This window comes from Biomphalaria glabrata, chromosome 12 (assembly GCF_947242115.1).
Source record: "Biomphalaria glabrata chromosome 12, xgBioGlab47.1, whole genome shotgun sequence".
NCBI lineage: Eukaryota > Metazoa > Mollusca > Gastropoda > Planorbidae > Biomphalaria > Biomphalaria glabrata.
In genome coordinates, this window is record NC_074722.1 from 6,296,521 (window position 1) to 6,320,272 (window position 23,752).

Sequence of the window (23,752 nt, forward strand, 5' to 3'; positions counted from 1 at the left end):
TTAGCAAGACAGATGAATCGATGTGTACCATGCTGAGCAAGACAGATGAATCGATGTGTACCATGCTGAGCAAGACAGATGAATCGATGAACAAGAAAGATGAGGTGTTAGGTACCATGCTCAGCAAGACTAATTAACCGATATATACTGCAAAGGCCTGCTGAGGCACCTGCTTGTTTTAACTGACATAGAATATAGCATATTTCAGCAGGCTGCTTCCAAACAAAACAGCTGTAGATTTCTTACAAAGTCTGTGGGATACACATTTAAGACCAAAGTGAAATCTACTACCAAGGACATACATAGTTGGGAAAAATAGAGAACCTTAACTGGCCACCTGCAGACAACAGTTATGTCTGTGCTGGAAGTGGTAAAACATGTATATCACATCTTAGACAGCATAGCTACCGGTACGTGAAATACTGCAGTCCTCTTTAATCTAATACAAGCCTTATTATTATTTATAACCATACACACAGTGATGAAAAAAAATTCTATAGATATTATTATGAATAACATGCTACTGACATCACTATATAGAATTGGTTTGTAAATAACATGTCAATTTTTAATAAAAGAATGCATTGTAATTGATTATTTTAATAATTTTAAAGATGCTTTACATAATTTTAAAGTTGTTTCACTTAAGATTAACTACTACATGTTGTTGAAGAGTGTAACAGACATTTTCATGGTCATTTTAAAAACTACAACTCTTTATGAACATAAAAAGGCAGCAGGTCTATTGCAGAAAAATAAAATTGGTCAATTTTTACAGCACATTTCAATCGTCTGCAATACAAAACTTCATCCCAATCAACATCAATCCAAACACATCAATGAAAACAAAGTCATCAAGGCCAGTCAGGTGCCAAAAAATAAAAAATAAATGGATATTTAAATGTCAATGAAATGATATAACGATCCCCAGTCAAGCACTTTCACACATATGCCAGTGCAGCTAAACCATAAACATATATTATAAAACATTTTCAAGAGTCTTCATGGAGTCTTTTTCTGCCTCGCCTCAACTGTTTCTGGTCCTCCTCTTGAATTTCTTTTTCCAGTTCAGCACAAGCTCTTTCAATTTCATAATTCTTACTGACGAGGCCGACCCAACTTGTTTCCAAGTCTCTCAACTTTTCACCAGCTTCGGTCTGTTCTGTTTTGCGTTGCCAATTGATTTCTTGAATTTTCTTACGTAAATCCTGTATAATGTCATAAAAAAGCTTAGTCAAGATATGTATGGGTATTACATATTATTAATATTTTAGATTAGTTTGTCATTTTAACTCTCGTGTTTATATCTGTTATGTTATCATAGCGTCTTGAGATTACAATATGTTTTCGTAAATTAACCACTATTATTATTAATATTACATTTACTGAGCTGCTCATATTTCATAATCATGAGATTGAGACACATTTAGAACTAGAAGGAAATGAGAAGGCTGACACACTCGCCAAGAGTGGGAGAACTAACACACAGATAAACTCTGCACTCTATCCAGAAGAAATAATTGTAAATAAAATAAATGAAAAATGGCTGAGCTCTCATCCAAATCACAAGAAAGATGATGCTTACTATAAGCTATCCCAACAAGATCAACGTCTAATCTTTCGACTCAGGACTGGACACAACAGAATGTGACAACACATGTAACGGAAGCTCAAAATTGGAACCAGTGAAATCTGCTCCTGTGGATTGTCACCAGAGAATGCCGATCACGTCCTCCAAAACTGCTCTCTTTACCAAGAGGTATATAAGACACTGGCCCCAAAACACCCCAACAGAAAGAAAACTATACGGAGAGCTCCCTAATTTGGAAACCACTGCGCAGTTCATCTCACATATTGGTCTAGTCATCTGAACGCTCCAACATAATAATGAGAACGAAGAAGAAGAAAATGAGATTGAGACTATTACAATAATTTTGTTTTTCAATTGACAACTTTAAATAAGCCAAAAATGTATTCAAATACCTGCAACTGTTTCTGTGCCTGTTCAATCATGTTACTTATCACAGAGTTGTAAGATCTCCAAGCCGCGGAACCGTACTCAGACATGAGCTCCAGATTCAAGATTCTCAAAGACTGATGCTCCAACTGGGCCTGTGAGTTATCTACACATTCCTGCCAAGCTGTCACGTCTGTCATTTTACCAGCGGGAGGGGTGGGGAGTTCATACCTTTTCATGCTCATCATGTCCATTGGTAGACGTGCCTAAAGGATACACAAAAATGAATTTGTAAGAAGTCTAACTATTGAGATAAATATATAAAGTTCCCCTTTCAGACCTTGTGGTATATAGGGCAAATGATGTAAAGGTCATCTGTTTATGTGGCCTAAAAGGGTTTCATGTGGCCAGCACAATGACCAACCACCTTTATTTTTCCCCAACTAATGTCAGGTACCCATTAGAGCTGGGTGGACTCAATCTGACTCAGAGGCGCCCAATGATCCCAGAATTAAAAAACCCGGTCTTCACTAGGATTCAAACCTGGGACACCTGGTTCAAAAGCACTTTACAGCTCAGTCACAGTGCCTCCTCGTATATATTAAAACATATCTATTAATCTTTTTATACGAACTAATGAATCAGGAGTTCATAGTTTCATTTTTTTACTATGTCTAATTATCTAACTCTAATTGTTACAATTAATACAATGTTTACAGAGCTCAAACATGAAAAATGTCAGCTTAAGTCACTTAAGTCTAAGTTGTTTTAAATCTAAATAATTTAAATGTTTGAGTAATGAGGTAGTTCCGGATCTCTTCTCAGTCACGTGGGTGTGTTGTTTACATTAATGACCTCATTGATTTCATTGCAATTTAAACATGAAAATAGTCTAGATCTATACATCTTTAAGTAATAAAAAGTATGTTACAATAATTCACCAATTTTTATGATTATTTAGTAGGACTACTAGATCTAGGCTAGCACTAAATCTAGATCTACATCTAATCATAGGAAGATATTGCCATTATTGCCATGTATAAGACCACAGTCACATGACTTTTTATAAAGTAGGTCAGAGATTCGAACCTACCTCATTAAGTAACTCTACTACTACTACTAGTCTCTAGATTAGTCTAGATCTAGCAGCTGGCAATGAAATGTTGAATTATCATTTATAAATTATTATGTCATGTCAATGATTACTGAGAATTACTTAAACTTAAATTACTCTACACTACAGTCTACTTAGTAGGCATATTTATGATATTAATGATATTTGGATAGATCTACATCCATAATGATAATTTTTTTAAATAAATAAATAATACTTAATAATAGATTATAGATATTTAAAATTATTTAAATCTAGATCTAGATTCTAATAATACTAATAAAAAAAATAACTAATATTTTAAATATTTATTTTATTAAAATTAATTTATTAACTTTAAACTTACTTGAACTCTTTCCATTTCATTTCTAATAATTTCTGTTTCAAATGCATGGTAGTTGGGATTTGGCAAATAGTCTAGATAATTTTTTGTAGGTCTGTAACGCCTAGTTTCTTCTTCAACCAGTGCTATAGCAGCTTCTTTAACTCCTGGATCGTCGTAGCCTTGATCAAAGTATGGCAAAGCATCAACAACAACTTCTCCAGCCATTTTGTATCAAATGTTATTATAAAACATAGATCTATTTCTTGTAATTAGTGAAACGCAATAAAATAGATTAAAACCGTTAGACGTGTTTGATACCTTCAATTGTATTTAGTTTTAAATAAAAAAAAATGATTTTTTCACTAAAATTAAAGACTACTTTGAAAAAAAACTAGATCTAGAATAAAATTAGATCTAGCTTCTAGAATCTAAATTAAGTTTTGTTTTGTTAATGAAATTGGTCACTTCCTGTTAAGTTTTATATAAATTATACAATATGTCTAAAAAATAATAGCAATGGCAGTAGACTGTGTTGAATCATTATTTCAAACTCTTGTTTCACATTATCCATGTAAGCTATTCTTCATCATGCATGCTATAAACTTAATAAACAATTTTCTGTGTTAAAACGTAACATAAGTTATTACTGTTGGATGTAAAATCTAGTTATTCTATATAGAAATCTTGGACATAAAATAAAAACTTTAAATTTAAAACATTAAAACTAATAAAAAAATAAAAAGTAAAAACTCAACTGCAGTTCAACTTAAAGTAGTTAAAGGGAAACTCCGATGGTTTTGACAATTTTTGATATAATATGTGTTTTGATTTACAGATAATGAATATATTCTTTTTTTTTCATTTGCAATAATAACTTAGTAATTGATGTTTTTCCGACGTAATTTTCCTGCGCATCCAAAACAGTCAGACTTTCGCCAGGTTTCTATGTGACGTCACAAAGGTGTTTTAATCTACTGACTTATTGTATAACAGGAGACCATACTGCAAAGTTTACATTCTCGTAAAAGAAATATATCTTTGTCTATGCAGTTAGATCTAGGATCTTGTAAGCAAAGAAAAAATGCGTATTAAAAGTAGATTTACATGCTTGACTAATCACGGCAGTGTGTATTTTCTCGCCAGACCATTCAACACACAACAAACACTATCGCTTGGTCGTCTTGGCATGACCGACTACACATAGTCTCGACTAGCCTTACACTGACCAGCTTGTTCGAATCATTCAGACACACGATCTATTTACTTCTTGGGATAAGGAGAGGCTTAGATGAAAATGTTACTTTTTTTTCTCGAGTTGGTTATCCTAATGCTTTTGGATCTATCTATACATGTTTATATATGTTTATATAACTGTATCATGGCTCTGGACTAGGCCGTCACTAAGCCTAACAGCTACTGTAAGAATGAAGCGATACGATTGGTTAAATCAAGTTTCTCTTTCAGTATTGTTTAGGGAAGTGACGCATGAAATAACTTGAAACAAAATCTCGCAGAACCCCGTTTTTTGGGGGGCGTTAAGAATTTTCTGTCTAATTTATTAAATATAAAATTTTCTGGGCATTTAAATAAAAAATGATATAATGTTTACTATTACAACTTTTTACGCAGAATTTAATTAAGTCAATAACTAAACTATCGGAGTTTCCCTTTAATCTAGTTCAAGTGTGAAGTGACGACTGACTAGAGTCAACTCTAGAAGTCTAGAGTAGGAATCTAGAGTTAAGATCTAGATCTATTATAGATCTAGAAAGAATTAATCTGATCTAGTCTCACTCTCAGATCACTGATCAGTCAGAATCATCTAAGACTTAGATTCTACTGATCTGAGATGAGTGAGAGTCTGAGTCTTTGAAATTGTTTCTAGATCTAGAGATCTAGATGAGTAGATCTAGTGTAGTACTAGTAGATCTAAAATCTAAATAATCTAGATTCTAGAATAATCTAGATTCTAGATCATATCTAGAATCTAGCTTATATTATTCTAGATCTACTTGGTCTATCTAGAGTAGATCTAATCAGTAAAGTAAGTACTTAGACTTAAAACTTTCTAAAAAAAATTTTAAAACATTTAAAAATTAAATTTTGAGCTAAATATTAGAATTCTTCATTTTGCATTTATTATGTGTGTTGAGGCATCATAACATTTTTGTTTGTTATCAAAAAATGTTTTATTTGGTATTCTTTTTATAGAGCATTTATAGAGTCATTGTGCTCCAAAATGTCATTTTGAGGGTCTCTGCTGTTCTTTCCCCCCCCCCCCCCCCCCCCCATTCATACTGCAGGAGATTTGGGCTTGGACATAATAATCTTTGAGTTTGAAAACATTATTCATATTATGATTTCTAAATATAAAGCTATTGAATATTGAAGATAAACATTTTTTTTTTCAGGACTAAGGATGTGTTTATATTATATTCAGTACGGTTTAAAAAGAAGATCTTGATAATGTGATTCAGCAAAATAAATTGAATGCTTGCTTTAATGTGACTCAAGATAATGGCAGAGAAACACAAAATTCCCAGTGATAACACAGATCTTACTGGTGACATCATGGCAGACGTGGATGAGGACGTCTATGCTCAACTAGCTCAGAAAGAAAGGGATTTAATCTTGGCTGCAGAGCTAGGAAAAGCTTTATTAGATTCCAACCAGGAGCTGCAGCTTCGGTATGATCATGCAGTGGATGATTTTACTCACAAAATTGAGGTAATTTCAATACTACTAGATAATAAAATAAGCAAGTGCAATGAAAAAAAAACAACATAAAAAATACTTTAAAAAATACAAAGCTTATATTAAGCGTACTTGTATCTATTAGTTTCGATCAGCCATGTAATTAAATTTTAATAGATCTAAACTAACAATAAAAAAGCTTTTTTTGTTTTAATTTAAAAAAAAGGGAACAACCTGAATTCGATCTTGTGAGCTAAAGTCTTCTCAGGTTAACGCAATAACGTCTCTACTAGCGAAGAGTCTATGAACATGGAAGATTGTTGGCAGCACAAACTGTGATGTTTAAACATGTGTATAATTATTATAGTATTAAAGAGATTTTTCATTCTAAAGAAGAGATTTTGTTTGTTTAGGGCCTTCAGCAGGAGAAACATGATTTACACTTGGAGCTGGAGAAGATGGAAACAGAATATCAAAATGCTTTGAAAGATTTACAAGATGACATTGCTTCACTTCGGAAACAGATCCAGGCTAAGGATGAATTATCAATAACAGAGCGAGAGAGGTCAAGGACCATAAGAGAGGCTCAATTAAACTCTGATTATTACTTGGATGAAATTAAAAAGGTATTTTCAAACACTTTAAATCCTACTTAAGTCTCATTATATCTCAGTGCATGTAGGTCACATTTGGGTCTTCAGATAAACCTGAAAGCTTTATGTGTTGCTTAACATTACATAATAAACTAACATTAATCTACTGGCTACACTCAGTATTTTGTTCGAATAATTTACTGAAGAGTTGTAAAAAAGTCTGGAATATACATATATCCAAAAGTTTTCAGTTTGTAGTAGAGGGGTATATACTAATCCTAGTAATGTCCAATAGTGTGGTCTGTTGTTCTGTTTTGTTCTCCAATTTTTTGATTAAACTAAAACAGGACAGAGCTCTGATGTTTATGTATTAACCTGGCAACTATCAAAACTTAACCACAATTAAAGTTTAGCAAGGTCTGACTATATTTGTACGTGTGTATGTGATCATTATGTTGAGTTAAGCTGATAAATAAAACTGAATTTGTTTGCCTAACTCTTGATACCAACTGTCTCATAGGCTTCTAAAAGAGAAGAGGAGCTTATCGAAGAACTTAGTGGACAGAGAGAGAAAATGGAATCTAGTGCAGCAACTATCAAAGATCAAATGGATCACATCAATATGTTACGAGATCAGGTAAATCATCAATTCAATAGTTTCTATACATTTGATTCTTTTTATAATGAGTTCAAAAGAAAAGGTTTAATTTGACACCAAGTGACCAATATGTCATGTATCGTATACGTTATAAAGCTAGTTTTGTCAACAATGACCAATTTTCTCTTAAGTTCAGCCAGTGAGCAATATCATGTAGGGCTGTGGAGATTGAGAATCAAATTCCAACTTGATTGTCCTGACTCTTGGTTTCTCAAACTTAAAGCACAAAAGCATTCTCAAATAAAACTAATATTTATAAAAAAAAAATAAAATTGATATACGTTCAGAGTTCATTTACTAAAATAATAATACAGTTAGTAAATCACTGGCCCATATTTTATACATTTATTACACATTTGATTTTCAAGGTTGAATATCTAAATGACAAGTTAAAGAAAGCTAATCAAAAACTCAGTGAAGTTCAGGGAGAAAGGGATGCTTTGACTACTACATTAGAGCTGGCTCAGGAGCAGATACAAAGTCTGGAATTGAAAATAGCACAGCAAGAAGAAAAGGTTTGTATACATTATTGCTTGTATTAAAACAGTTTTATCTAAGGAGGTTTTGTATCGTTTTCTTTTGTTAAATTTGAAGTATGCCTGACACAAAGCTAATAAAATTGTTGCATTAATTAATTATGTTTTTTTTTTCCTGTTAATGGTAATGTTTTATTTTATTTTTTTATTTAAAAATCTTTATTTACAACTTAACTTTTTTTAAATGCATATTATTGGTTCATTCATTTGTCATGCAGATTCATCGTCAAGCTTGTGACATAGAAGAACTACAAGAAGCAAATTCAGACCTCCAGCTTCAGTTAGATCATCAGCAACATCCCTACCACAGGCAGATCTATGCTAGGAAATCAGCCCCTGGCATAAAGAATAAAAACATGAATAATAACAGTGCAGCGAGAGCATTCCAGCCAAACACATTATTTCAGGAGCTCAATCAGGAAAAACTTAATCAAAACCATCAGGAGAAAACTTGTGCCCAAAATTCAACAGAAGATGAGCTGAAGCAGTGTCCTTTACCATTAGCCTCAGAGATGTCGCTTTTAGCCGAGATAAAGAGTGCTCAGCCTCTTAATGTGCCACCCTTGTCTACAGAGCTGGCCCACTGCCACAGTAGAAATGCTAGCAACTGTAGCTTGTCGTCTCTCACTGAAGGTTCCAGAAAACGCCACCACCAGAATATTGGTAACAACAGCGACGAAGACTCTGAAACAGACACACTCAAAATTAATCGAAATTTTGGGTGCAAACAGACCTTGTATGCCCCAGCTCAAAGCTATCAATTAGCTTTCAGTTCTAATGGCTGTGTGCCTGAATCAAGTTTGGATAACAATGGAAATGGTATTCTTCTGGTCAAGTCCTCCAACATCTTCAACAAAGAAAATACTGCCAGCTTGGCAGCTGAGTTATTCCAGCAGCCGCATTCAGCATTTGATGAGTGCGATATACTTTCAGAATCTTCTTCAAAGTGCTCAACTCCAGAAGACATCTCAAAACCTCTTTTTGATGGCAAAGCCTTTGAGAACCACTCCACCAAAGCATTAGATTCAGCCATGTCCCACAGTATTCAGCAAGAGATGTCTTTGTTTTCTGAGCTGTCATCTCAAATGTATGAAGACAAATCTGGCTCAGGCTCAGACTTATCCTCAAACTGCATGCTTGGAGTTTTTGACTTTTCCTCTGGCCCTGATCCAATTCTCAATGATGTAGACAGAAATGACAGTAATGAATCTCTGAATCAGTCTATGGAAATAAGATCTCATCTAGAATCTGATTTGGTAAGAAATTGTTTTCCTATAGCATTCTTCTTTAACTATTATCTATAATATAAAGCAGAAAATAAGGCGAATGTATGTCCCCCATAGAAATTGAAACCGTTTGATCAATCTTAATAAAACTTGGAATGGGATAAATGTTTCTTAGATCATGGCGAAGACCGTAAAAAAAAAAAAAGTTTCCCTTTCAGACCTTGTGGTCTATACGGCAGATGATGTAAATGAACCATAATGTTCAAAAACAAAAACAAAATCTAATAAAATACTCAGAAAGAAACAAAGATAAAGGCATATTCCTAGTTCCATATGCTAGGACAAATGCTCCTTCTTCCCTAGTGCTATTAGAGCATGGAATGGGTTGCCTGAGCTAGCCACCAGGAAAACCAGTGACTTGGCAGAATTTAAGTCATTGGTTAATATGCATGACTAAATGCATGATGTTTAGGACGTAATCATCTTCTTTTTTTAAGTAATGTCTGTATTATATAATATAAGATCTGTTTCTGTGGCCTATGGTTAACTAGGTTGTCATGTGGCCAGCACAATGACCAACTGCCTTTACATTTCCCCAACTAATGTCAGGTACCCATTAGAGCTGGGTGGACACAAGCGCCCGAAGCTCCCGTAATTAAAATCCCAGTCTTCTCCAGGATTCGAACCTTGGTCCCAGTTTGGAAGCCGAACACTTTACCACTCAGTTGCCGCATACATGGTAGTGTATATTTAATGCCCTTCCCACAAGGGGGGGGGGGCTAAATATAATTGAAAATAAAAAATTTATCTGTATTAAAGAATGAAACTTTTTAACAAATCGGGTAAACCCATTTTCACAGTATTTTATGTTTGATATGAATATGTCGCCTTAATGGGTAAACTCTAATTTTATTTTCTTTGTGGCAAAATTTTTTTTTAATGTGAAGGAAACATTCGCCATGTTTGACATAGATCCAAATCCAATCTACTAGATCAGTAATACCCAAACTAAGGCCTGCAGGCCACTGGTCATTCCAGCTAGTTGTATATAAATAAACATTTCTAATCTAAGCACATATATGTGGTTTTTCCTTTAAAATAAGAGTTCTAGTTTGTTTAGGAATGTCATATATACCTTTGTCGTCATACTGACTTTTTATTGCCATTATTTACAGTTTTAATATTATAGCATATCAAAAACACAATATTTTTATATTGCTATTGTGAGACGCTTCAAACTAAAAATATTGAAATAAGTAAACTGTATGCTTTTGTTTCTTTTGTAGAGTATGACTTCAGAGTGGTATTATATGACCCCGGTGACTACAGAGATGTTGGAAGATGATGACTTTGAGTGTGATGACGATGATTTTTTAGTTGGCAACATGGCTGGCACCACATTGTCTATAGGAGATTCTAGAACTGGTAGAATTCAACTTCATTTTATTGAATCTTTTTTTTTTTCCCCTCAACTTGCAAATTCAAAAGTCTGCATCTTCATTTTTCATTTATATGTAAACAGTTAATATCCTAGTCTTAAGGAGGATCAGATTCTAGAAGCTTAACTTATAAGATGTTTTGTTTCTTCTGTTTCATTACAATTAAAGGTCTAAACTATTTATACCAAGTGAATAAAAAAACTGAAGAGGATTCAACAGCTGTGGATCCACCTGTGGACAACAAAGATATCTTACGAGATTATGCTGAGCCTGAAGAGTGTAGTCCAGAAAAACAGGTAGAAACAATGATTGAAAATTCACATTAACAGTTTGTTTGATTTCAAGTGTTTAAAACTTTATGCTGATTTGTTTAGTTTAAATTAATAGTGCAATCATGAATTTAATCATCAGATTGTGTAATTAGTACAAGTGGGATGACTGTTAGTGCATTTAGGATTTGGTAGGCTGATTGATACCTGCAGTTTGCTAGGCTGCTAAGCTAGAGGTCCTTGTGTCTTTGTATTAGGACCTTACTATATCTATCCAGCATTAATATCTTATTATAAATTACCCTTACAGAGCTTTCAGTCTGTAAGGATAATCTTTTTCTATGACTGATGTTTATCGAGGGTGTCATGAGGCCATCTCAATGACCAACCATTTTTACTTTTCCCATCTATTGTCAGGTACCCATTAGAGTTGGATGATTTTCCTAAAAATTCTGAATCCTAGTCCTCTTCAGGATAAAAACCAACCATTTTTTCTCTCGTGCACCAAAACTGATTATTGTTAATAGCTGCTTGACATCTAATAGTCCAAAGTAAAGGTGTTTTCACTGATACAGTCTGTCATAGAAACAGTAGTCTGCTTACTTAGTAACATTGTGTTCTAAAAGAGAATGTTTCAGTTGAATTGATGCAGGATTAGCTAGATTATATGTGATCTTAATTAACAAAACAATTCTGATTCCATTGTAATGTCCATAAAAGCAGAGACAACTGACTGAAGCCTGCCTACAGCTGAGAGATCTGGTGATCAGGATGCAAGGTCAGTGTGACCTCAGGACCGACCTAGAAAAGAGAAGTGTTACTACAGAGGATCTGCTGTCACTGGTTGCTCAGATGAAAATATGTGTGGACAACATCACTGCTGCTGAGGTGATTATATAGGCATGGGTTAGTTATATAAATGGCTTCACAGACATTGGGCCATAAAGCTGAGCTTGTGTGTTCTTTTTTTTTTTAAGTGAGATTTATGCTAGCAAAACATAATCCCCTTAGGCAAAATGGTTTAAAATGGGTACAGTGGATGAAGATGTCAAAGTTCTGTGAAAGAATTCATGTCGTTATAGTAATGTTTTAATTAAAGTATTAACTCATTTACAGACTGACGACAATAAAAACAAAAACAACACTAGCCAGCTTCATGAAACTAGCCAGTTAAAACTTCAGACTGCCAGCTAAAGTCACACGACCAGCTTAAACAGCCAGTGTTAAGATCTGAACTACAATGGACAACATCTGACAATTATCTATGCCAGATATCTAGTCAAAATCTATTTTTTAATTTTTTTTTGTATTTTTGATGATCTAGTCATTTATTTATTATTTTATTAACTATGTATTTATTTTACAATATTTATTTGGCTCAAATAGTTAAAAAAAATAAAAATAAGTTGTTTTTTTTTGTTATGCAGTCAAATGCTTTATTTTGATCACTTTTTTTGTCTCCATATTAACTTACAATTATATAGAACTTATTCATTTATTATTAATTTAATAAGCCACATTTTAATAGTTTCAAGTAACCATGTGAAATTGAAACTACCTTTTTTTTTAAACCAATGCGTCAATTTGTATTAAATAAAAATATAAATTGAAAATTGTGCTTTAGTGCTTACAAATAAATTCTTTTCACTGCATTGTAGGGAAATTTTGTACTTGGGTTTAACGTTAGGCCTTTTACTCTTTAGCCAATTTTTGGCCTGATGTTTTAAACCTCGCACTAAAATGTTGACTTTGCTGTTCTTCAGTTTATTTTTAAGTACATGATACCAGTTCATTTATTACTATTTTGTATACAAAACTATTTCCTGCCCTGCTCATGTATATTATATTTAAGAAGTATTATTATAGATTCATGTATATACATTTTTTTTTTATTATCCTTTTTATGTCTCCTCCTATGGTTGTTATAAATCATTCAGTTTCATTGAAATCCATTTCCTTTTTATTAATTTGCCAATGTGCTTAAAACATTTCCAAAATACTGGAATTTTTTTTTTTCTACATAAAACTGATAATTTAAATTGGCACAAAACCAAAACAAATAATTCTTTGTACTATTGAGTCACGGTCACACATGCTTCTTTGACCTTTTGTGCTTTTTTTCCCATGATCTTTTGTTTCATTTTATTGATAACTATTTCTAGCAGCTAGTTCACTGTGGCATGTCATTACAATGACTGTTGCATGTAAAGACCAATTGTTCTAAGGGTTCTTGGTGAACTGGCTCTTAACTATTCCCTAGGGTTCAATGGATGTAAGAAACGCATTGAAATATGTACTTAGTAGAACTCAACTATGATAGAGAAAAAAGCAAATTTTAGCCCTGAAGCTCCTTTAAGTAAGTGGTTATAGAGCTTTACTTACAAGGTACCAACAACTCTCATAATATTGAATAAAATTCATGTGAAGCCTGACCAAAATTAGAACTTATAAATGTTTGTTTAGTGTTGAAATGACTATTTCCCTCATTTAGCAGCAGGCTTTAATGTCAGACAATTTTATTACATTAAGAATTTAATATTTTTCATTAGGTGGCAACTATTTTTTTTTTTCTTTTAATGTTATATACCTAATGCATCTCATTATTCTGTTTTATTGTTTGATTTCAGTGTCAAAAAAAACACTTTTTACATTACCAAGCAATTCATTTATTTTCCTTTTGTTAAAAAAATTCACTGACGGGTTGCTATGTTTTGACAACATTTGAAAATACTATTTGTATTAAAAGTATGGTTTAGTACAGTGTCAGAGTTATAGAGTGGTGCTATTTAATGCAGCAGAGAGAAGGAATCCGCCAGATGTCTTGAATTTTATTTGATTTTCAAATACAAAGAGGAAATCCTTTGATTCACAGTATTGAGTCGATTAGCATTTGAGCATAATTGATGAACCTCTCTGTCTAACAATCTTGTGCAATAAGAATGAAACTTTGATTTTTGTTGTGTTATTTTCAATGTGAATGAGATATAGGTTATTCTTTGTTTTGTACTGTTCTTAATTTAAAATAATTGCTGTATGGAAAAAATTGTCACGTCTATAACAGTTAACTTTTTGAAACTTTTATGTTAAAACCACATCTGTCAAAATCATTGACTGCCTCGAAAAATGTTTGCATTTAATTCTTTGTAGAACATTCCAGGCTGTAAATAACTTTATAAAAAGAGAACCATTGTATAGGTTAATTTCATGAAAGCATTCAGATGCTTTGCAAATGCACTTCTTGTTTGGTATTTGCTAACACAAATTTCTAGGTTTGTATACCTTAATAACTGTCATTGTTTTGGTTATAGATGTGTTTGATACCTTCCTTTTTTTTTTTCAGAACATCTTGATGTTCTCTCTCTCTCTTACGAACACTAAACTAGTTTCCTTGAAATAACATGACTACTAGCAGTGCTATCAACTTATTTTGTTGCAGTCAAAAGTTCAAAGTTTGTTAGGAAGTACTCAAACTAATGGAGTCAGTTTGCAATTCTTTCATAACTTTGTAATGTACATTTGATGTGTATTTTCTTAATGAAATAAGAAAATGTGAAGTTATAAAACTAATTTAGATTTTTAATGACATTATCTACACAATGTTGACAAATGTGACGCAATTTCTGACACGCACCTTATCTTTATAGTCAATCTTGTTTTAATGGATAGCTTCCAATGAAGAAACGAGACTCTTACAAAATTGTGAATTGGCATGTCTTGACAATGTTGTGATTATTTTTGGGACATAAAAAAATTTTTACAAAATATATTAATGCACAAATGTTGATGGACCAGGGTTGACATTCTATTATCTATATCTATTTCAAACATATTGATTGAAATTATTTAAAATCTTCTACCTTGTAATCATTTCTGGGCATTCCATCTTTGATGACCAACAAACAATTTTATTTCACTAACTGAATACGTAACAAGAAATTTCCAATTGTTTTGATTGCATGTCTTTCTACCAATGTTTGCTCATTAGGTTTTATTGTCAGGTTTTTGTTCTTTCATTTCCTTCAACATTCCCTCTATTGCCTTCTACTGTTTGAAATTTTTTTTAATTTTATGACTGAGAAGACAAACCCTAGCTAACTTACATCATTGAAATGTTTATTGATAGTCAAGAACACTAAATTCTTTCTCAGCTTGATTGATCACAAATATTGCTGGGTTTTTGTGTTTTTTTTTAGAAAATTGTAGAGTGAAATTAAAACTGAATTCATGACCCGATATTTTGTTAGAACTAAACAACTGGGTGTTGTTAAAATAAGTTTTGAATAGTTCTAGAATCTGTCATTTTCTACCAATTATTCATATGAGTTCTTTGAAAATTTTATAGTCAATGCATTTTTGGATGACATTTTTGTAGCCTTTAATTTTGTTGAGAAAGACATTTTTACAAACTCCTATGACATTTGCACACCAACTGGACAGTTTGCACCTTTGACATTTGTTTCATACTTTACCATTTGTCCAGATCGCCCCCCTTTCCCCCATTGTTGTCTGTTGTGCCAATGTGTTCAATGCTATTTTTTTGCATTTACAAGATGGAACAGGTTTTGTTTTTTTTTTTTGTTGATAAAAATAAATTGCCATATATTGCTGCTGATCTTGGACTTGTACTCATCAAACAATTGTACTCTGGTAACCGCATTCCCAATGAGAAAGTTATGTTTGTGTTGAGTTTGAGAAATGTTGAATTAAGTTAGATGTTTAAGAACTGATAGCAGGATGGAAGTTTGAAATGACTCTAGACTACTTACATGGATGGTTGACTAATAATGCTTCACACTTTTGGCATGTCCTGCTAAAGCTTGTTTCATGATTGTATTTAAAAGTCTCGGTTCTTACTGTACATTTTGGCTGTTTGAAATCGATACTGTAAATACATTTTAGCCAGAAATGTTTAAGCTGGTAGAAAAAGTATTACTCTTTCTTTCTCTTTGATTCATGAAGTCAGCTGATCATTTCTAGGTTTTCAGCAGGATGCAATAGCTTGGTGGAAAAATCAGAGTTGTCTGGTCAAAAGGATCATTTTAAAAATTCTGTTTTTTAGTGGATAGTAACATTAGAGTTTCATATTCTGTTCACTATGATAACTAATTGGTGGCTGCTTTTCCTACCATTAGAGGGTTATTCATAATGCAAGATAGTCTGGCTTATCTTTTTCTTCAGCCTTCATAACTGGTCTCTCTAATAAGCTCCCTTGTTCTAGTAAAAAAAAATTCTTTGTACCCATTTGAGTTCCTTTATTCCTCCAGTGGAACATAATTTTTGTCGTAAATTTAGTGTCTGGTCAGTATCCAAAGAGTAGCTTCTAGACAAGACCCTTTTAAATGTGACCTTGTTCCACAAACTAACAAGACCATTCTGCACATCTCTGTTTGGTCCTACACATCCCAAGCTAAGCACTAACGCATACCTGTAAATGTGACTTACAATTCTGATTTTATTTGTATTTGTCCAGTCACACACAAGAAATACCAGTATCTTTCTGGGAGTTCTAATACATTGTGCACAAAGTTATGTTTTGCTAAATATTTCATGTTTCTGTACCAAATAGTTAACTTTATTGTTTTGTTTTGCTTCTTCTTCTGCAGGTTCTTTATGGTCAATTTAGGTTAGCTAAATAAGTACACAAGTCACAAAAATTTTGGTGTTTTTTGTTTTTTTTTAATGCTCATAACATTTAAAACTTATATTTAGACAATGTAAATCTTTTGCAACAATGCAACCACTAGATATTGTACACTTTAATTGCTAAAGCTCTATTTAAGTAATTTGTTTGGTAATATTAAGCCATTTTATAATAAATTTTGTTATTTCTAGTTCTTGATTGGCTTTGTTTAAATTTCAAATGCTGATGATAATAATATATATCCTTGGGTTTTAAAGATTTTCTTTGTCAACTCTTAAGATATAAAGTAAATTGACATTGAAACTTGCAGTTGTAGTATTTAAACAAAACTGTTTATACTTAAAGTGACTAGAAAATTATTTTCCTTAATTCAGAATTAACTTTTCTTTGTCAATAGGTAAAATGTTTTCTATTTGAATTCTTTTTGTAGCAGTGTTACCTTGTACTTGAAAACCACAATGTCTTTATTTGACTTGATCTAAATATTGTGTTTTCTAAATGTTCTCCTGTAGTGCAGTCACTTTGTGCTGAACATAAATGTCATTTATTTGTCAATGTTCTCTGTGTCTTTAAAAGCATTGGTACATCCGTTGATAAATCTTACAGCTAAGATGAAGTTAATCATTGCCTATAGATAAATCTCTCAAGTGAAACAGAGTCTTGCTTTCAATGTTGTTCATTCTTATGAAAATAAATGTTACAAAACAACAGGGAGTGTTCCTTTATTTTATTTTTATGTAAACATTTGGAATGTTCAACAATAATTTAACACATTTATATACAATGACTATTTACAAGAGTGGTATGTGTTCATAAACATGTACCGAGAGAAGAGGATATACAAAATTCTAAACCATTCAAGCTGTGACTTGTGAGTCAACATGGCCTGCTGTGAAACAAAATCAAGAAATTATGATGTGAGGTGATGTGAAACATCATATGTAGACATCTATATTCTTTTAGACAGTTATATACATAGGTGTAAGATGATATAATGTGATGTATAATTTTAAGTAGATCTGATTGGATCAGACCAGCAAAAAAAATCCCAGTTAAGATTCAAATCTTGAGAATAAAGTAATGAGCTTCAACTTACTTGAGCTCTTATAATGTTTCTCGGAGATGACACAAAGGTTAATTTGTTACTTGAGACTGTCAATGGCAGATCTAACAAGCCAATGTATTTTCTGACTAGAGACACACTTTCTAACTGATAGACTTGACATGAAGCTGAAAGGAATTGAATGCAAATTGTGTTAGCAGTAATGTTTCAAAATGAATAGTATCATACCAACACTCACAAGTGCAGAAAGTCACTACTTGTAGAGTAACTATATTTAAATGATAAAATCAAATTTAAAAAAAAACAAACAATGGATCAGGAAGATTGCTTGAGTGACATCCCTTTGCAAAGTTATGACTTTTTAAACAAAATAATAATGTTTGTCATTGTCTGAAATATACCAGCCTTGAGCGCATACAAAGCTATAGGAAGCCCTAATCTGAACTGATGATTTCAAAGAATTGTTACTAGAAGTTTGTATGCTTGATCCTACCTCTCACCTTGTAGCAAAACAACAGCTACCCTTCACCATGATATATCCCTTCCAAGAGGGAAAGCATAACAAATTTTGGTTATGTTCATAGAGATATTAGATTAAATTGTGGTCATTTAAGGATCTAGATTGAGACAAACATGGGTTTTCTTAAGAAAAATAAAAAATATATAAATATCTTTTTTTATGTATGTCTAGCCATTTTTTTTTTGGGGGGGGGGGTATTTAAAGACTTTAAGTTTAATTTACTAACAAGGGATGATTTTACAATAATATGCTAACATAATGTATACTTTTACTTGAAAAAGAAAACATATTCAAAATATTTATATGTTTTAGATCTACCATTATTATTATTTTCAAATCAACCTAAAAGATATGATATAACTTAGTTTAATATAATTAATAATTAGTCTTCTTGAAGGCCAATGTTTTCATTATAATACCCTTATATACAATAAGCACTGTGTGTATGAAGCAGGTTTCTCCTATCACATGACTGCTGTTAGTTTAAAAAGAAAAAACTTTTTGAAATTAGAGATCCAATATCATTCATGTACAGCTTTATAACCAAGAATTACAATAGTCAAATTGCATATGTGAAACAAACAAAAATCTGTTTGACTTTCCACTGAGCCCATATTTTCAGCCACCACAGCATGAAACTTTGATAAATTAAAAGCGGATAACTCTTGAAATACAAGGGTAAGCCTTTTCAGGTGCAACTAAATGTCCAATCAACAGTTAAAGGAAAGTAAATTTCTTTTCAGATAATGTAATAGTTCACCCATTTCTTTGTCCTATAATTAGTGAAAGTGTTATATTACAATGGCCAACCACCTCCATAACTCTACCCAGCCAATGATGGGTGCCTATTCTAAACACAATAAACTCTGGAGATTAAATCTTAGATTAGCTCTGAAGTTCTTTTGAAGGGGATTCCTAATTTACAAATAAGTATATATTTTTTTAAATCACTTACTTTGATGACTGAACAATTGTCTGGAAAAAAAAGAAATTATATTTTCTTATTATCAAAAGTGATTTAAATTATTTTTTTTCCTAATTTTCTTATGATTAAAACAAAAATGTGTCTCAGTATATTTGGTTCAACATATATCTGTATATAAAAGTTAAACTCACTTGACAACATTTGAGACTGCAATATGATTGGGATGACCACTAACTCCTCTTTCATCAAATGTAAATATCTAATAACCAAAAATGACAGAATTAAAATCAAGATTGATTAAATAGGTTTGTTTTGATTTTTGACATCTCTGCTTCAAAGTCTTTTCTCTATCAATAGTTGTCAGATGCTTATCTCATCAGGTTTATAGAGTACAGGACGTACAAGCTCTCAATGTTTTTCTTTACTTTTAACTTGCTAGTAAATTATAGAGAATGTTTATTGTTGAGTCTGTTTTTTTTTTATTACAGAGTCAGTCTCTTTTTAAGTTGCTGTCCTTATTGTTATCAGTTTCTGTTTGTGTCATTGTTTTTTTTTTTAGATTTCTAGCCCCATTCTCTGTGCATAGTCTATAAAAAAAATGCATGCTTAATGTGGAATAAAATCAATGCCAACTAACAATATTTGCTTGAATTTTGTTCAGAATGCCTTGTAATACATCACTAAGTACATCCAAATTCCAAGAGGCTTTAGGGTCATCTGGGAATGAGCTGGAGAGAAAAGTAACATATCAATACAGTCTGAGTAGTACACAAAATAGTTTTTTAAAAAAACATTTATACTCTTTACAAATATTTTGCTAAAAAAAAGAAAATGTGCTGATATTATGGAGCTAGGAGGCACTGTGGCTGAGCTGTAAAGCGCTTGGCTTCCGAACCGGGGACCGGGGTTCGAATCCTGGTGAAGACTGGGATTTTTAATTTCGGGATCTTCAGGCGCCTCTGAGTCCACCCAGCTCTATTGGGTACCTGACATTAGTTAGGGAAAAGTAAAGGTGGTTGGTCATTGTGCTGGCCACATGACACCCTTGTTAACCGTAGGCTACAGAAACAGATGACCTTTACATCATCTGCCCTATAGACCACAAGGTCTGAAAGGGGAACTTTACTATCATGGAGCTAAGGTCAAACAAACAAACATGTGAGCTGCCAAGTGAGTATTCTGATTTCAACTTCCTTAGTGTAAAAAAAAATTAAAACTCCAGCTTGGCAGATCTGTTCATCTTATAGATTATATAAATTTAATCAAAGACCTCACTTGATTGTTTCACAGTAATAAAAATTAAACAAATATTTTGTGTTTTGTAAAACATTAAACTTATTATTTTATAGTTGAAATACAAATTTTAAAGATTTTTAAAAGACTTTACATGTTTTGTTAGACTTTTTCTTATCTTAAAAATTAAATCCTTCAATAGAAGAAGAATTTAATCCATGAAAGTTCTCAGCCAAGATGTAACAATTTACAAAAAAGGTACTCTGGCTAAGATCAAATGTGAACTATACCATTTATACTTCCTAAAACTGATCATAGGCACCCAAAAAAATGGAACTTGGTAAAAATTTTCTAACAGTATAACATTTAGATAACTTTTAGTATGACAGGCAAAAACTCTTTCAGACACCATCATTTAAAGACTTGGGCCAAGTTATAAAAAGAATAAGGAAGAGATAGTGAGGCTGATTAGGCACTCTTTGTGCTAATTACCAACCATCATCCTTAGACTTAGGCTGTTCTAGAAGCATTTCACTCCAAAACATTTCTGCTGGTCGTGCGGTTTGTGCGCTGGACTGTCGTTCGGATTTATCGACGGTCAAGGGTTCAAACCCTGCCCGCTCCCATCCCCCGTCGTCCTGCGGGAGGTTTGGACTAGGAAGTAAACTATCTTCAACTCTAAAGGAACATCCAAATTATGTAAAACAAACAAATTTCAATAAACATAGAATAAGCTGGAGCATAGGCCCCTATTGTTGGTAGAGCATATCGAAGCTGGAGTGAGGAGCAACAAGGGATTGAATCATTACCTGTTATCTAAGATTTCAACATTTTCTTTTAAAATTCCTAGCACCTGGCAACTGTCAAGTAACTCTTTTCTACGAACATTCCCTTTCTTGTAATAGTCTCCTGCAACAGACAATAAATGGATATGTATATCAAATAAATAGGAGGCACGGTGGCTGAGCGGTAAAGCGTTTGGCTTCTGAACCAGGGGTTCCGGGTTAAAATCCTGGTGAAGACTGGAATTTTTATTTCGGGATCCTTGGGCGCCTCTGAGTCAAGCCAGCTCTAACAGGTACCTGACATTAGTTGGGGAAAAGTAAAGGCGGTTGGTCATTAACCGTAGGCCACAGAAACAGATGACCTTTACATCATCTGCCCTATAGACAAGGTCTGAAAGGGGAACTTTACTTTACTATATCAAATAAATAAACCAATATATATATATATAGTTCGTCCATCGTGGTTCGATGATGACCACTTTGTCATCCAGGGGGCTGAGGGCTTTGCACTGGTGTTTTATGCCTCCTCATGTGGCTGGTGAGACCTATGTGAGCCTGGAATGTTCGGCCGCACACAGGGCAGGTTATTCCAGATGGAGCTAGTGTCGTTTGCCTTGCTTTTCTTTTGTGGCGTTTTTCTTCTACCAGCGTTGTTCTTTTTTCCTCAGCAACCTGTGCGCCAGTTTTCACAGCCCGACGCCATGATGCTCTGTCATGTGCCTCTGTCTCCCAGGTGCCTGGGTCTATGCTGAACGCCTTCAGAGAAGCTTTGAGGGTGTCCCTGAAGCGCTTTATTTGACTACTTTGCGAGCGCTTTCCTTCGCTTAGTTGGCCATACAAGAGTCGTTTAGGGATGCGGTGGTCTGCCATTCTGTAGACATGACCTGCCCATCGCAGCTGGGACTGCATAAGGATTGTGTGGATGCTTTGCAGACACGCTCTTCGAAGGACTTCTGTATCTGGTATTTTGTCTAGCCGTCCTTTTCCAGGCTTTAGGGCAAATAAACCAATACAAACATAATGGCAAAATTAAAGTTTGATTTGTGATTTCTTGTTATATTTATCCATTTGAAACTATCGCCACACTCTTTATTAGGTGCCCTTATTTGGATGATGTTTATCACACTGATCAGAGTAAATGTTAAAAACTCTAGACCAGAAATGTAATGTATTCATCAAAACACTTTCAAAGCTGATTAGATTAAGCAGCTGATTTAATATTATAAACTAGCTCTTTTAACAAAGGTAAAATGAGGACATAAAAGGATCTTTAAAATTATGTAAAACCAACTGCATGCTTCTCTTCCTTTATCCTGATTCTGTTCCGTGCAGGAAAGATTTGGCAAATAAAGATGTTGGGTCATTGTTACCTTTTTTGTTGTTAACTTTTGTTTGGACAATAGAATAGCCTTATGAGACCCAATTGACTTATAGATCACATTGCCAACTTTTTCATTTGTGAAGCAAACTTTGTACCAATGCCTATACTTCTAAAAGCATCATGTTCTAGGGCTTGGCATTTTCTTTCTATTATATTCCAAGAATTGCAGCCATATGCAACCATAACCAAAGGAAGCAAAGAGCATATCAGCTTGTTCTTTGTGTTATGGGCCATATTTTGTCATTCTAAGAATTCAAGAAAATTAAAGTAAGCTACAAAAGTCATAGTATCTATTATAAACAAGCAAAATATTTTTTTAAAATCCTTTAAAAAAAAAAAAAAAACAATTTAAAGCTTATCTATGGGGAAGAGCTCTGCACTTAAAACTATATCACTCAGGAATGTAGAAGTTATTTCCCTTTTTCAAATAAAATAATTAATTACCAATAACTAATTGACTAATTGCTTTTTTTTTAATTGATTGATGTTTTGTTAGGTACATTAAATAGTTGTTTTAAAGTTTCAACTTGATCCAAGAATATTGGGTATGGGAGAAATAATGTGTTCAAAATTATTACCAGACAGACAGAGTGAGTGGATATAAGCTTTGTAATTAGCTAATCTCAGGCTTAACCAACCCTTTTTTTCTCTTAATTATATTCCGATTTTGGCATGCTAAGTTATTACTATAACTATTGTTAGTCTATGAAGAAAAAAGATTATCAAATTGAATTTGATTAGGCATAACTAATAAGTGGCCTTTTAAAGACTTTTTAAAAAGAAAAAATCAGATTTAGTGTTTTTCAAAGTAGGTTTACCTGTTGTAACACAAATGACATAGACACTAGCTCTACACTGATTTTTGGACCAAAGCAAACTGGCGAGGGTTGGAGAGAAAAACATACATTCGTCATCAGGATGTGCCGTAATTAAAACAATTCTGCTGTTTGGTGGAACAGGTGAACTCGGTGAAGATTTATTTTTAAAAAAAGTTGTGAGATAAAAATAAAAGAACAGTGCAAAAAAGGTAATTATTACTAAGGCAACGGTGTTAATTTTTATAGCCATAAGCTCTAGAGCTTCCATTTCAATTAATAGTGATTATTCAGAAAGACACTGGGCTTGGGTTGGCCCATTCAGTTCAGCCATTGGGTCTACTAGTTAGTACTACTACTACTACTTAAGATCTTGATCTACATTATGTCTAGAACAGATCTAGACTCAAAATCTTAATGCGTCAATGTGATAGATCTAGATTTTGGTCTAGATCTCTCGCTGTTGTGAATTTTATTTATTTATTTTTGTTTAGGTTCGAAATCAATGTATTATTTATAGTATATGCGCTATACAAAACATTTCGTTGTCGTTCACATCACCCGTTAAAGTTTTTTAT

General features: G+C 33.0%; 3 protein-coding genes across 4 annotated transcripts; 1 reads left to right on the forward strand and 2 right to left on the reverse strand.

The window, feature by feature from the left end:
* Positions 1-582: 582 nt before the first annotated feature.
* LOC129922083 (pre-mRNA-splicing factor SPF27-like) lies at positions 583-3,644 on the reverse strand. Its single transcript, XM_056006580.1, has 3 exons — positions 3,418-3,644; positions 1,984-2,223; positions 583-1,208 (listed from the first exon to the last, which is right to left on the reverse strand). The coding sequence occupies exons 1-3, from the start codon at positions 3,619-3,621 to the stop codon at positions 993-995; spliced, it is 660 nt and encodes a 219-aa protein (XP_055862555.1). The 5' UTR covers positions 3,622-3,644; the 3' UTR covers positions 583-992.
* Positions 3,645-3,885: 241 nt separating this feature from the next.
* Positions 3,886-17,162, forward strand: LOC106074488 (uncharacterized). Of its 2 annotated transcripts, none has more exons than XM_056005253.1 (10): positions 3,886-3,967; positions 5,808-6,123; positions 6,504-6,716; positions 7,204-7,320; positions 7,710-7,856; positions 8,096-9,133; positions 10,390-10,528; positions 10,711-10,838; positions 11,532-11,699; positions 11,928-17,162. In XM_056005253.1, exons 2-10 carry the CDS (start codon positions 5,914-5,916, stop codon positions 12,003-12,005), a joined length of 2,238 nt encoding a protein of 745 aa, XP_055861228.1. In that variant the 5' UTR covers positions 3,886-3,967; positions 5,808-5,913; the 3' UTR covers positions 12,006-17,162. The 2 variants fall into 2 exon arrangements, with proteins under 2 accessions (XP_055861228.1, XP_055861229.1); XM_056005254.1 differs by having other exon boundaries at positions 11,535-11,699.
* Positions 17,163-17,164: 2 nt separating this feature from the next.
* LOC106074485 (N-acetylglucosaminyl-phosphatidylinositol de-N-acetylase-like) lies at positions 17,165-23,742 on the reverse strand. Its single transcript, XM_056005255.1, has 7 exons — positions 23,178-23,742; positions 21,003-21,102; positions 19,598-19,688; positions 19,152-19,219; positions 18,991-19,010; positions 17,549-17,682; positions 17,165-17,341 (listed from the first exon to the last, which is right to left on the reverse strand). The coding sequence occupies exons 1-7, from the start codon at positions 23,443-23,445 to the stop codon at positions 17,240-17,242; spliced, it is 783 nt and encodes a 260-aa protein (XP_055861230.1). The 5' UTR covers positions 23,446-23,742; the 3' UTR covers positions 17,165-17,239.
* Between the last annotated feature and the right edge of the window lie 10 nt (positions 23,743-23,752).

Coding starts and splice junctions, on each gene's coding strand:
- LOC129922083 (XM_056006580.1), bottom strand. CDS start 3,621: ATGGCTGGAGAAGTTGTTGTTGATGCTTTGCCATACTTTGATCAAGGC. Junction 2,224..3,417: donor ATGAAATGGAAAGAGTTCAA/GTAAGTTTAAAG, acceptor TGTATCCTTTAG/GCACGTCTACCAATGGACAT. Junction 1,209..1,983: donor AGGCACAGAAACAGTTGCAG/GTATTTGAATAC, acceptor GACATTATACAG/GATTTACGTAAGAAAATTCA.
- LOC106074488 (XM_056005253.1), top strand. CDS start 5,914: ATGGCAGAGAAACACAAAATTCCCAGTGATAACACAGATCTTACTGGT. Junction 6,124..6,503: donor ATTTTACTCACAAAATTGAG/GTAATTTCAATA, acceptor TTGTTTGTTTAG/GGCCTTCAGCAGGAGAAACA. Junction 11,700..11,927: donor ACAACATCACTGCTGCTGAG/GTGATTATATAG, acceptor ACTCATTTACAG/ACTGACGACAATAAAAACAA.
- LOC106074485 (XM_056005255.1), bottom strand. CDS start 23,445: ATGGAAGCTCTAGAGCTTATGGCTATAAAAATTAACACCGTTGCCTTA. Junction 19,011..19,151: donor GCAGTCTCAAATGTTGTCAA/GTGAGTTTAACT, acceptor TTTTTTTTCCAG/ACAATTGTTCAGTCATCAAA. Junction 17,683..18,990: donor ACAATTGTTCAGTCATCAAA/GTAAGTGATTTA, acceptor AATTCCTTTCAG/CTTCATGTCAAGTCTATCAG.